The 14,393-nt window shown below is 37.9% G+C and overlaps 1 protein-coding gene across 1 annotated transcript in view; it reads left to right on the forward strand.

Annotated features, from left to right (window-relative positions):
- Window positions 1–14,058, forward strand: part of soga1 (suppressor of glucose, autophagy associated 1) — a 52,587-nt gene extending 38,529 nt beyond the window's left edge. Inside the window, exons 11-14 of the mRNA XM_042751237.1 lie at window positions 4,366–4,626; window positions 8,574–8,644; window positions 8,728–10,180; window positions 10,444–14,058. Coding sequence (XP_042607171.1) covers window positions 4,366–4,626; window positions 8,574–8,644; window positions 8,728–10,180; window positions 10,444–10,596 — 1,938 coding nt within the window. The 3' untranslated portion in view covers window positions 10,597–14,058. The remainder of the gene's footprint in view (window positions 1–4,365; window positions 4,627–8,573; window positions 8,645–8,727; window positions 10,181–10,443) is intronic.
- The last annotated feature ends 335 nt before the right edge of the window (window positions 14,059–14,393 follow it).

Below are 14,393 nucleotides of genomic sequence, written 5' to 3' on the forward strand. Positions count from 1 at the left end.
TGTTTCTGAAGAAATTTTTTAATAATTAAAAAAAATTGTAGATTCATTACAGAGTACTTTGTCAAGTGGGAAAATCCTCTGTTAAATACATTGTAGCTTGTAACACAATAAAATCAGAAAGAGTCCATAGAGGTGAATCATTTTATAGGTACTTTGGACTGTACCTAGGTGTAAAGTAATTACTTTAACATTGATCTCACTGGGTAATTTAACTCCTGCACTCAAGACCATATTCATTGATTTAACATACACAGATTATTACAGTAATTCCTCATGGGAGATTCATTCTGGAAACCTCTGGAGAAGAGCTTTTGAAGCCAGATACATATATTGCGATCAGTTTGCTGTCACACAGGCTGAAAGGATGCTGGATGTAGCCTGTAATTTTGTTATTTGATCTGGTGTTGGTTAGGACATGCACCAGTATTCTGTGGAGAGAGCTGTGTGAGCCATCTGCACTGTGTCAGCTGCAATGTGGCATTTCACTGGGAGGCGAGAGGAAGTGTGTGTGCTTACAGGCTTGTTTCTGGGCATGATGGTGAAAGATGAGTTTAATATCTTTGCTCTGAGATGCATTCATGACTACAGTCTACTTAAATGGCGTAATTAATGAGCTGGGGGAGGAAGAGGACTTAGACACTGTTTGTGCATCAGTCTGATAAACAGAGGGCTACAGATGAGAAACAAATATGGAATAAACCTTTTTAACATTATTAAAAGTACATACTGAGGGACTGATACCATCTTTGTTATGGAATACACTCGTTGGTTTGCAGTGAGTTCAGTTTTAATGTACATCTTTGCTTTAATTTATTTTCAAGATCTGAGGTAAACTGTCTGTTTTTGGCTATAACATCACGCAATATGATAGTCAAACTTTTGACATTGAATAAAGCACTTAATCTGTACCTGAGATTATAACTCTCATTAGTATGTATATTGTTGTTCCAGCCACAACGTCGTGGAAATAGAAACCGTTTCTAAAATAGAAATTTTGTGTGTTGCCGTCGCGGCTTGTTAGGTCAGAACCTCTAATTAACATGGAAAAGATATCTTTTATTGCATCGTGGCATCGCGTTTAGTTAGGACACGGTGTAAGTGTCTATTTTGTGCATGAAATATGCTACAAAAGGTAAACAATATCAGTTGATGCATGAACAAAACTTCACTGAACATTATTTGAATAGTGCATACAATCTAATAATCATAATAATCATTGTGGTTTATTACTTTTGATATAAAACAATCTCAGCTTACAAATTCTGAGAATAATAACAAAATTCAAATAATAAATGCCATTTTGATGCTCTTTAATGTGATTTGACAGATTGTTGAATCTAAGTGGGATGTGAACTGATCATCTCTTGCTCTTTACTACTAGTTATAGCACAAAATAAACATAAATGAACATCAGAATTTTTGTTGAAAAAAAACAAACAAACAGTACAACTTACCAAAATGTATCATGGCTCATGTAATTACTTTGTGTTTCAAGCACAGAAAGACCCCAATAAAACCGCTTGTAAACAAAAGTAACTATGTTACATTTATTTAAGAAGGGTGGCCATATGCGCCATTCATACGGGACTCGTCCCGGCCAGGATTTTAATATTGCCTAAAATATCCAGGTTTTGGCTGTTTTCACTGTGCAGGTCGATCATTGTGTGACATTCATGAGAGCTATAGAGAGCAGAACAGACGGCTTCTTATGGTTTCGAATCGCTCTCGCAACTACTTTGGTGTCTTTTTTGATCGGTGCGCAGCACCAGTGTTAATTTTGACAGCAAATTTTGATCATGTTTGGTAAGAGTCCTGGCCTGAAACATTTACATGCCAAAATTCAGTTATAATTTATAGCGCCACCTGTTGGCAACATCACATTTACCATGTTCCAAACATACCATGTTCAATCTGCATCAAATTTCACAGATTTGTTAAAAGTCCTGGTCTGAAGACAGCTACATGGCAACATTCAGTCATAGTCATAGCGCCATCAGCTGGCAGTATGAAGTTTGGCACATATAAATGACTTTGACATACTTCTCCTATATTTATCACTTTAAATGCAATGCCCACCGTTAGCTGTTTTCCTAAAGCCACCTGGTGGCGGTGAGCTTGGGTGCGAGGGCTCTTTCATCGCTGCTTGCAGCTTTAATTCAATATGTGTCAAATCTGTCAGGTTATTACAAAAATCAGGTTATTTCAATTGAGTATTGAATAAACTTTAGTTGGTGTGCCATCTTTACAGTTGAAATACCAGTTTAATGTACAGAAACAACTGTAAGTAAGCCAGTCGCAGTATGATTTCCCAATAAAGTGTAAACACTGGGGCACTTGTCCAATATGGGTTTCAGTGGCTGATAGCAATGAAAGTGTCTAAAGAGCAGGTAATATGGCAATATAAGACAAGCAAGATTATAAGACAAGCATGCCATTGTACTCATTATACAGCGGTGCACTACATTAGACTATATTTGTTAATGTCAAGTGTGTTTACTCCGTTGATGCCTTAATTAGTGTGTAAAGAGCAAGGCCATGCAATCAGTTGTGTTTAGATTAGCTAAAATACTCACTCTCCTCCCTTTATTGTTGTAAAGGTTACAGCAGAAAAAATAAGCACACAGACCATAGATTGCACCAAAAGCAATAGCCCTATGCTCTCCAGAGATCCTAATGACCCTAGACTGCCGCTTTCACCATTACTGCTCTGATAGGTCGATATTACAGGGCTCCCTTTCTCCATGCCACTCCTCCTTTTTATCTGCACTTCCTTTGTTTTTCTAAGAATGTGGTTCAGAGAATAAGCCATGTGATAATACAAGGAATGGGACAGGTGGGATTTGACGCTCTAGTATTAGCTGTAACCTCTGTGTCACTAATAACAACCTGTCACAGAAAATGATTTATCACTGCATTAACAAGACAGGTTATTGATACCAGTAATGTTGTTAGGATAATGCTATAAAGTCCTCTGTTGATGCTGCACATTGTCACCTATTATTAATTTATAATGTGAGTCAAAAGTGATTAAAATAAATCACAATCCACAAAGCCGCGTCAACACTCTGATGGAAATAAAAGCCTTTCTGAATCCTTCTTCTTTCCTATAATCATTATGGTTTATGAGGAGGTATCTGGAACAAAAAACTTTCTCCCTGTTTAATAAACCACATCAACCCATTAACCTCTCATTGCCATCCAAAGCAAAACTCATTAGGCATTATCAGCGTGAGAAGCTAGTCACTGATTGTCTGATGAGTTCCCAGCAGGCTGTGTGTTTTAATAACCTGACTCGCGTACGCTTAAAAAATGAATGAGTTCTGTAGATTTGCAGCTCCAACTGAGAGAGCAGAAGGAATTTAAATGAGGATGGGGATAAAGAGTAGGCTGGCTTCATAATTACTATTGCCGGAAACGTAATACAAAATAAAACCAAGTATCATTACAATCTAATTGGATGAGCCATGTTTGAAGCAGCTGTAAAACAGCCAATATGATGTATAGAGCCTGTACAATTCAAGTTGTTAACTGCAGTTTATTAGTTGAACTGTTTTCTATTTTTTTTATTCTTAATAATAAACATAATTATTGCTTTTATTAATTTAAGCATATTCAAAGGGATATTTCAGCCAAAAATCCCTCAGGTCATGAGGAAGTTGTAGATGAGTTTGTTTGTTCATCAGAACAGATTTGGAGAAATGAAGCATTACAACACTTGCTCACCAGTGGATTCTCTGCAGTGAATGGGTGCCGTCAGAATGAGAGTTCAAACAGCTGATAAAAACATGTTGTTTCTAGCTAAAATACCTCTATCTAGGAGTTCTGCATCCATAATATTGCTTTCTCTGGTGAAAACAGGTTATAAGCAAAAACCATTCTAAACAAATATGTTGGTGGATTTGATGTGCAAGGCCTGCAGGGGATGGACATGGATTATGGATTCATATTATGGCCAGGAGCGCACATTAAAATGCCTTAATGATGGATTTGTTTCTTACAAACATGCAGCTTTTCGCTTCACATAACCATAATTGATGGACTATAGTCATGTGATGTAATGCTAAATTTCTCACAATCCGTTACAATGTAGAAACTAATTCATCTACACGTTGGATGGCCTGAGAATGAGTACATTTCCATTTTGGACTATTTCTTTCATTGCACTTTTATATATTTATATTGTATTAAATATATACACCTATTGTGTAGGGCAAAAAAACTAAAATGTCATGTCAGGTTGCTGCAGCTGTAAATGCTTACTGTGTATAATGGGGCTGTTTCTATGGTTACTCTTCCACTTTTGCAGACATCAAGTGTTCTCATTTTATCTCACCCTCTCATTTTGTACTTTATATTTGTCATCAGCTGGAGGGTAAGATGGGGAAGGCATCTGTGGCTGGGGGTGAAAAGGATTCTCCAGACCTCAAGGGGGCACTAAAAAAGGAGCGGGAGGAGCATCAACACCTGTTGGCGGACTCTTATGCTGCTGTGATGGACCTCACCAAACAACTGCAGATCAGTGAGAAGAACTGGAGCCGAGAGAGGCTAGAGCTTCTGGAGCACTTCAACCAGGAAAGAAGTCAATGGGAACAGCATTTACGAGAAGCCCAGAGCAAAGGCACACAGGTCAGATGTCATATGGGGGTTAAATGGTTTGCTCACTCAAAAATTTAAATTGTTATCTATCTGTTATTGTTTATTTCTTTTTGTAGAAGTCTTTCAAGTTTCAAGTTTATTTTTTAAAGCAGCTAATTTTTTTCTGAATTTCTCTTGTTGTTCACCACTAGGGATGGGTATCGTTTACATTTTATCAATATCAATACCGATAACGATACTGCTTATCGATACCAATACTTATCAATACTGTTATCAATAATATTTGATGCAAAAAATATGAAGTGAAAATTGAGTTTTTTTATTAACATAGTTAATAGTTCACCCAAAAATGAAAATTGTATCATCATTTACTCTCTCTCAAGTTGTTTTAAACCTGAATGAGTTTCTTTCTTCTGTTGAGCATAAAAAGTTATATTGAAGAATGTGGGAAACTAAACAGTTGCTGTGTTTTTTTTTTTTTTGTTTTTTTTTTGCTACTATTAAAGTCAGTGGGGTTACCCACATTCTTCAAAATTACTTCTTTCATGTTCAGCACAAGAATAAATAAAAATTTATACATGTTTGATACAACATGACTGAGGAAATAATGACAGAATTTAAATTTTTGGGTGAACTGTTCCTTTAATGACAAGTGTCAGAATGTTTAGTACGTTCCCTTTAAGAGCTGCACGCATCTGTTTTTCTCTCAACTGTTTATTTTCACTTTAGACATTAACTGTGTTTATATGTAAATCTTGTGTGTTTTTGACAGTATTAGCGCAATCAGACGATAACTAAGTAATAAGGTGCTGCTTGACCAGCCTTTTAGTGTACGGTCGCTTCGGGAGTATGCTCTCTGAATAAGCACGTTAGAACAGCACGCAAATGACCAGCAAGGCATTAAAGCATGTGGAAATAATGTACTGTTGATGTGAATGTGTCTCACAAGTTTCAGTTGGAGCTGGAGCCGCGAGACATAATACAGTGCATTGCTTGAGGTAGATGTTGTGTTTTGTTAGTAAATGTTTCATTATATTACTAGTGTTTCCTCCTTTGTTCACAATAACTCAACTGCATACATTTCATCTGACACTGTTGTCGCTTAGTTTTGTAATGTGAGCTCAGACATTTGAACGTTTCACTCTTGCCGCGATGACAGATTGCACACAAACACACACAGCACATGTACCATGGATATCACACGCACATCGAGCAAACGTCGGCCACATCATTCAGTGAAGGGAAATGACAAGCAGCAGCTTCTAATTTGCCATTAACATTGAAGCATACAGAGATAAAACAACGCAAGTATCGATAATGGTATTCCGGTATCAACCCAATTACGTACCGGTACAAAAAAATTCCAGTTCTCGGTACCCATCCCTATTCATCACATAATAAAGTCATATGGGTTTGGAACAACATGAGGTTGAGGAAATGACCGAACAGTGAACAGAATTTTTATGGTCAAGTTTCAAGTGCATTAACCCTCTGGGGCCCAAGGGTGTTTTGGGGGCCTGAAGAAGTTTTGACATGCCTTGATATTTGTGTTTTTTTTCAGTTGCTTATAAACATATAAATGGCTAAAGTCTAATATCACTGTAATCAGCACAAACTAGGCTACAATAATATGTGAGCAGCATGTATGTACATGATTGTGTTTTTGAGAAAGCAACGTTTTTGCGTGGTTAGTGAAAAACTAAAATTATCATGCATAATGCTGTGATTCACACCTGAGAAGACAAAGGCCCGCATAATGAGCTGCATAATGAGCATTTCAGTCAGGTGTGTGACTGAGAGGGAAGAGTTAAAAGAAGGAATCTGAGGACAAAATAAATTTTGTATATTTGTTTTTTTAGTGTATTTAGAATATATTTAGTTATCACACAAAATAACTTGAGATTCACTTGCGAGTAGTTAAACAGTTTATTAGGAACAATCAAAGTTGACTTTTAGCTTCATTACTCCAGTCACATGATCTTTCAGAAATCATTAAAATTATTTTGATTTGCTGCTCAAAAAAAAAAAAAAAAATTATTATTATATATAATATATATTATTATTATTATTATTATTATTATTATTATTATTATTATTATTATGTTGAAAAGAGCAGAGGAGATTGTTTCCGTTTTTTTTATGAATAGAAAGTTCAGAAGAACAGCATTGTTTGTAACATGATAAATGTCTTTATCATCACTTGTGTGCTAAATAAAAGTTTCATTTTCTATATATACTGACTCCAAGCTTTTAAATGGTATAATGAGTATTGTTATACTTGGAGTAAAACTGGAGTTATGATGCCATTCTTAATGACATTAGGCTAGTAACATTATAACTCATATTTATTTTTTTTTATATCGTATTGCTGTTTATGTTATAGAGCATAAAAAAAAACATCCTGGCATGGTGAGACATTTAGATGCTGTGAGTGAAACTTTATAATGTTTCACTTGATAATACATTTAGTCAGGAATCATAGTTTGAAAAAAGTCTAACTAGTAAAATGTGTACAGGTTATGTGAAAACATACAGTTAGGATAATAAAAAAAAAAGACTTACTCATGTTTATAATCTCTGCTGGGTCAAACCGCTGCATCAATAATCCAAAGATAATCTAATGCTTCTTGAGGTGAATTCTTTCTTATTTGTCACAGCAAGTCTTTTCTGTGAATTCAGTCTTATTCCTCTCAGCGCGAAGCGACAAGTAACATGTAAAAAACTTGCTGCTTTGTTTGCTGTTATGGGGGCGTTTACATGCCACATGCTTCACGTGGACCATTATAATCTCAATAGCATGCTCAGCGCGTGTGCATGGTCGCATTAGATATAATGAAGGGAGACGTGAAAGACTGGACATCACGTTGTTTTCATATGGATTACTTTACCACAGAATATTTGTTTTCGATAAGACAAGATGAGACATGTCAAGCTTTCTATAGATATCACTCTCATTTCTCTGTGTTGAGTATTTGCTGAGTTACAGTTCATTTTAATGACGCGTTTCTAAATGAAGATCACCACAGACTAAGGCTGCAGACAGCGCAACCTGTTTGTTTTCTTTAAATTATAAATGCACAAAGTTTTGTTATTGTTATTATGTGTGTATACAAATAAAATTAGACCCTTTACAGATTCGATTGATGTATAGCTCTTATCTGTACGATCAAAACTGAAAGTGGAATTTAAGTTATTTTTGGCCTTATCAGGAGATTATGCCTCAAAACGCATATCTGCGTTTGTCAACCCCTAAGGGTTAAATGGCTTGGAAACTTTGTTGTGTATTAACAAATCTTGTTCCCTTGCTTTCATGTTTTTATGAGTCCTTTTAATCTGTTGTTTTATTTGGGTCTCTGAGGGTGTCGTCATGACATATTTTACACAGTTTATCCCCACATTTCCTTCACTGACTTAGGGCTCACCTCACATAATGGACGGATATGACAGTATCTCTAAACATTTCCGCAGAGCGCCTGCCGACAGGCTCTCTGCATGTTCCATCATTTATCTAGAAACTGATGGTTTTGCATATCCATGTGGCTGTGCACAGTGTGCATAGTACAATTGGAAAGTAGCCTGAGACAATGTGGTCAGTGTGTCTGTACTTACCACACTGTAAGTAATGAGGCAGGAAAAAGAGATGAGACTATATAGTTTTTCCCCTTCTTTCTCTTATGTCTTTCTTTTTGTGACAGTCCAGCTCAGTGCTCTAATTTCTCTGTTTCATATGACATCCTGAATGAGAAAGGTCTAATACCATGTCTCATTGAGAGAATTTGGGTCATTTACATAGACGTGGTGAAACATACAATTATCATTACCCCTGCAGAGGAAACTAGCTGTTTTGAATGATCTCATTTCCTAAAGAGAATATTGGCTGACTCAGTAATACCACATGAATGTGAGTACTGTGCGGGGGGATGACCATGGCATGCTGCTCTGTAAAACTTCACTAAAATAGATCATTTCCTTTTCAGTCTCTGCATGATAAAACATCTGAAAAGGAAATCTCAGCAGATGCAGCCACCAGTGGTTCAGGACTGCAAAGGTAAACTCACTTGATTAAGGTCTTAACTGTGCCTTGTTTTATCAGACGTGACTGTTTTATAATAATCCCCATTCTCATTACAGGACCAAATCAATTTCTGGCCTCTCTGAATTTAAGTGTCTGCTGGACACTAGTCTGTTCCTTTCTGGTCACAAGGTCAGCGGAGTGTCAGAGTGCAATGTTCCACAGCATCAAACTACTGCTCCTGCCTCCATTCTGGCTCGTACCGACTTAAGTGATCTCAATAAGAAGAATTGGAAGTACCTGACCAATGATTCTGCAATGCTAGAGAAAGGTGACCAGTTTAAGACATGGGACTGCCCAAGCACCAACTCTAACAGCAGCTTCCCTGGACTGGAGTTGAGCAAGGAGTACATCCAGAGAAGTTACACTGCTCCAGATAAGACGGGTATTCGCATATATTACAGCCCTCCAACTGTGAGGAGAATGGAGAGGAGGCCAGTCAAAGAAAAGGCCCAGCAGGATCCTCAGCAAGGACCATCATCTAGAGACGCAGCCATGATAGATCCATCAGGTCAGACTGCTGCATCTGCACCTTTGTTGACCACTTCCTCATCCACTTATGAGCAGTGGTTGAGCTCACTTTCACAGCAACATAGAGACCTGCTTGAGGGACGGACGGGAGGTTCTGCACCATTCCACGGACTGGAAATTTCAGGCAACCTTAGTGATGACATGAAAGAGATGACCAACTGTGTGCGACAGGCCATTCGCTCCAGTTCTCTGGAGAGGAAGTGCAGCAAAGATACAGGGAGCCAGACAGTTGGTGTTTCAAGTACAGGAACACAAACAGCACAGTTTGTCAGCATTGGCCTACAAACCGATGGACCCATCCCAACAGCTAGAGGCCTTCAAGGGAAAGCATGGTCTCCTCGTCCATCCACCTCACTTTCATCTGCACGCTCCCGACAGATTTCTTCATCTCTAGAGAAAGTCCACAGTCGCATAGATAGACCATGTTGCTCACCGAAATATGGCTCACCTAAGCTTACCCGCAGGGTCTCCACTTCCTCCTCCAAACTGGAGACATCCTCAACATCTTCAAGGGATCGCAGTATATGGAATCTTCATAACCGTAGTGGATCTCAGAGCGGTTCGGCCTGGGCACGTTCCACCACAACCCGAGACAGCCCAGTGCTTAGTGGCCTCAATGATGGCTTAACCAGTCTATTCAGTGTGGTGGAACACTCCGGAAGTGTTGAATCATTATGGAAAGCAGATCCATGCCCGGGAAGACAAGCTGCTGGGAAACCCTCCTGTCCTAGCATAGGTATTGGACTGGGAGAAGCGGGAGCTCAGAAGTACGGCATGGTCCAGGAGTTTATCCACAATGTATGCGGCAGGACTGCGCCAGCAGATACCATGGAGGAACCAAAGCCTGAATGCCTACCTGGAGCATTGATTGGCACAGACAACATCACGAAGATCGTCAATAAGAGGTTTATGAAAACACAAAGAAACGAGTTTGTAGCCACTGGAAAGGATGCAATGAGCTCAAGCTCTAGTACCCTGGAGGTGAGACAGTCTAATACAAGTTCTAGTGTCACCACTGTCGATCTGGTTGATTGCATTTAACCATGAACCTCTGATTGTGTTATACCAGGGCTGGGCAACTTAAGGTGTGTTTGATTAGGGTTGGAGATAAACTCTGCAGGACAGTGGCCCTCCAGGACTGAAATTGCCCAGCCCTGTTTTATACAAACTCCCCTCTTCCTCGAAAGCATAAACCCTGAATCAAGCAAATATCTTAAAATCTTTCAAATCTTTTTTCTTTGCAGGATTCAGTTTGTGACTGCAGCTCACAAACTGCCACTTCCTGTTTTGCCCGCCACTCCCGCTCCACCACACGACATACCCATGGCCAGTGCAAACATCGAGTGCAAGAGTTACCCATGGGAACTGAGGAGCGATTCGATACCAGTATTGAATGAGAATGAGGGTGACCTTTTGTGACACCCAAAAAGTACACAAAGAAGACAACTGTCAACACCCACCCCACACACACTGCCACACACGCCAATACACACAGACACACCCTTAAACAAACAAATACATACTTCATACCTTCAATAAAAGTCTTCAGGATTACAACAATGGGACCTTGAAGAATTCCTGCATCTGGAGTTTCCAAACCAGATCTCAGTTTAACCAGCACACTTTAATGCCAAGGAAGGGGAAAGAGTTGACCTCTCCTTTAGGTCCACCATTTCACTGTCAACCAGCCAGATTCCACATTGTAAGTCCATCATTCCAGCGTAAACCAGCCAGACATGCCTTTAAAGTCCACCATTCTACAGTCATCCAGTCAGACCTCTTCTTAAACTCTGCCATTCCTCTGTTCTTCGTCCAGCCACCAGGACAGCTTAGCCAGCCATTTCAATCCCCGTTTAAGAACTTGAGTAATCCAAACCAAGTTAACACCAGATCTTAATGAAGTCATGTAAATATAAAGGGAACATAAAGCATGCAACTGAACTACACAAACCAAGAACCTCAACATGGCCTTCCGTAAGATCATGATGTTTTTTTGACAACTGCCCAGTGGCCCTTACTTTTGACTACAAACAGCATTGCTTGGAGTAGCTGTAAAATTGTCCTGTAACCAGCCCTTGATGGATTCTACAAATTCACAACTTTTTGAGTCTACAATGGACCACTTTTCCCTTCAGTGTTTAAGAAAGGTGTTATCACCCAAATTAAGTGTGGTCTCAATTTGGTATTAAGTTTATGTTCTCTAAACACAATCATCAAACTAGCTTGTTTCATCCACTATATAGACTCTGCAACTACTTGGGACCATGTTCCATTTTCAAACCAGCCAAAATATGAAACTCTGAATCTACCCCTGGATTTCTCTAAAAAAGGACTGGATGATATGATTGATCATATTGCATTATGGATCAGTCCTTTTTAAAACGTAATATTCTTATTATGCTGTCTGAAGATGTCTACGAAGAGCACGTTGGTAGCTGTAGAGTAGGAGGATAGCAGTTTGCTTTGGTACTTAGTACTGTGTTTAAAGTGTTTGAACATTTACATTAACACGTAAATCTCCATTCCCTGGCTAGGATGTCCTCATGAATTTTAAAGTGTAATTGTCATTTTTATTCTTACCCTGTAGTTCTACAGAAGACATGTTGCCAGGTGCATCTTCTGCAATCCTCCTCTTTATTTTCTGTGTGTCTACCTCTTCATCCTCTATCATTATGCTGAAATAAACCTAGTGGACCTTCAGTCAGGGTAGGCGCCAATTTTCATTTGATGGGAATGAAAAACATGAGAACATGAGAAAAACTCTGCACAACTTGAGTTGGGAAAATTAGCTGTGACTGTAGAAAACCTATTGAACTGAGACCTTGTTCTAAATATAATGCTTGTGGTCAACCTTTAAGGCATAGTATTGGTTAAATAATGCTGCATAGACTGTCAGGTAGTACCTGTATAGTTTATATCAGTGCAAGCTCAGCAAAAGTGGACATAAAAGATGCTTATTGGCCTAAAGGGGAGCTCGTAAGCACCCTTTTGAAACCTAAAATGGTAAATGGGACACCCTATATGCCCTATTGCGGCATTTGCAGCAGTATGTCAATCTCTTACAGCCTCATTCATGCCAAATTGAATGTCGTCTACCCTGACTAAACCCCATAATCCTATTTTCCAGAACACATTTGAAAGCCTCACAATATACCAGTTATGCAGATATTACATATATAAACAGAGATATGTTTAAGACTGAAACACTGAATGATAATTAATTGGCCATAGTGAGATTTTGAGATTAGTACGATTTTATCAGATAATCCCAAAATATAATCCATAATCTGACTATTCATGTAGCTATGCAGTTACCGTAATACGAGTATGTGCCTCCCTGTATCTGCTCCTGCATCAAGTATGTTTGTAATGTGTTTTCTCCAATCTCCAGTTGGAGTGGTGCTGCAGAAAGTTTAGTCTTTTTCGCTGGTGCTTATTTTAGATTTGATGACAGTACATTAGAGGAAACATTTTTGTATGCATTTCTCGAGCCATAAGGAATTGGTGATTCATCTTATAAATCGGGCATTAGTAAAGTTTTAGAATATCAATTTCTCAATGTCTGGCGAAAAAATAAACAAACAAACAAACAAACAAACAAAAAAACAGTCAGATATTATAAACCTAGCCTATTATTTCCTAGACAATGTCTCCTCTTTATCTGTCACAGCCTTGCCATATGTCCCACAGCTACCTCTTAAATCAAAACTGTATCTTACATTATGTTTAACCCATTCATGTTTCATCTGGAAGGTCACTAGAGTGCCTTTTTAAAAAAATTAAAGCAACAAGATATCTGTTAGGAGTAGGTTTATGAGGAACCATCTAATGATGGCAGTGATACAACAGATGTTCTCAGAAGACTGCTGTTAGCTACTGAACCCCTCTGTTTTTTTAAAAAAGGCAAAAAAGAGACAAAGTCTGTATTCATAAAGTTAAATGAAATGCAAATTCAATCTCGAGTGTATATTGTAATTTATTACAGAAGCCAAAATACAGTTTGAGGACATCTAAGAGTGTAATCTGCTAATATAATCAGTCCAACCCTTCTTTATAAGCCATTTTAACTTGTTTGAATGTTTCCTGAGTTGAGTCTAATGATGTAGCTTTGCCCACTTATACATATCAGACAAACGGTGTACCATCCCTTCAAGTGCCCCTTAACCCGTTTAGTCTTGGTATTCATGCTTCTTTTTTTGTCACATGATCTCTGAAAAAAACAGGGGGAATGACCTTAGTTCAGGAGCTTTTCATTTGAGCGCTCCCATAATGCTAAAGTCTTACATCAAACCCTACTGATGGTTTGAAAATTTCCCAAAATTTAGCAGAAGAATGTAAATGCTACCAATTACACACAGTTTTATAGCAATTCTTAAACCAGTGACAGAAGTTTAAAAGGTCATGTGGTTGGTGGATTTAGATTTAAAGATGTTGTTTTCGTGGGAGCAACTCTCTGATTGGCCTTCCTGTTCACAATATTGGTCTGTGTCATCACAACACCCTGTTTTAATGCCTAGCAATATATACAACACCTTGTTGCTTATTCTTGTCAATATTGTTTTCTAAATTATTATAAAGAGAATGCGTGTATATTTCTTTTCTGTTTCCATTTGAAATCTCTTTCGAATGAAAAAAGATGATGACAGATGGACATTGAGAAACCTTTCTAAATGTTTTAACTTGAAATCAAATATACTGTAAATAAATACACAATTTGTACTCTTTCTATCCTCGTGTAGGAAATGTTGAATGTCTCTGCCAACTTGAGCTTGAATTCTGTACCTTTCCTCACCTGAATTAAACACATGAGAAGATTTTGTGTAAATAGAAACATTTTAAAAATAAAAGTGCTGAAAATTTCTTGTCCTTTTTTATATCTGTTTGCGAACTACATAGATTATTGCTGCTTTTCACAATTCACAAACTAACATTAGCTGATAATTAATCAGCCTGCTATAACTGTTCATATGTTATCTAAAATGTTATGACAAAAGTAATTAGCATAGATTTTTTGTTTTTGTACAACAGACTAAATAAACCAGCTGTCATTAAAATTATTCATGCAATTATTTTTGTGATTTATTTTTAACTTTTCAATCTGCACTCGTCAAGTCATTTTATCGAGTCTTAAACTGAGCACATTCTTTTAATTTAAGCGTAAATGTGTTTAAGTATATGCATCTGTTGTGGAGAA

This window comes from Cyprinus carpio, chromosome B23 (genome assembly GCF_018340385.1).
Source record: "Cyprinus carpio isolate SPL01 chromosome B23, ASM1834038v1, whole genome shotgun sequence".
NCBI lineage: Eukaryota > Metazoa > Chordata > Actinopteri > Cypriniformes > Cyprinidae > Cyprinus > Cyprinus carpio.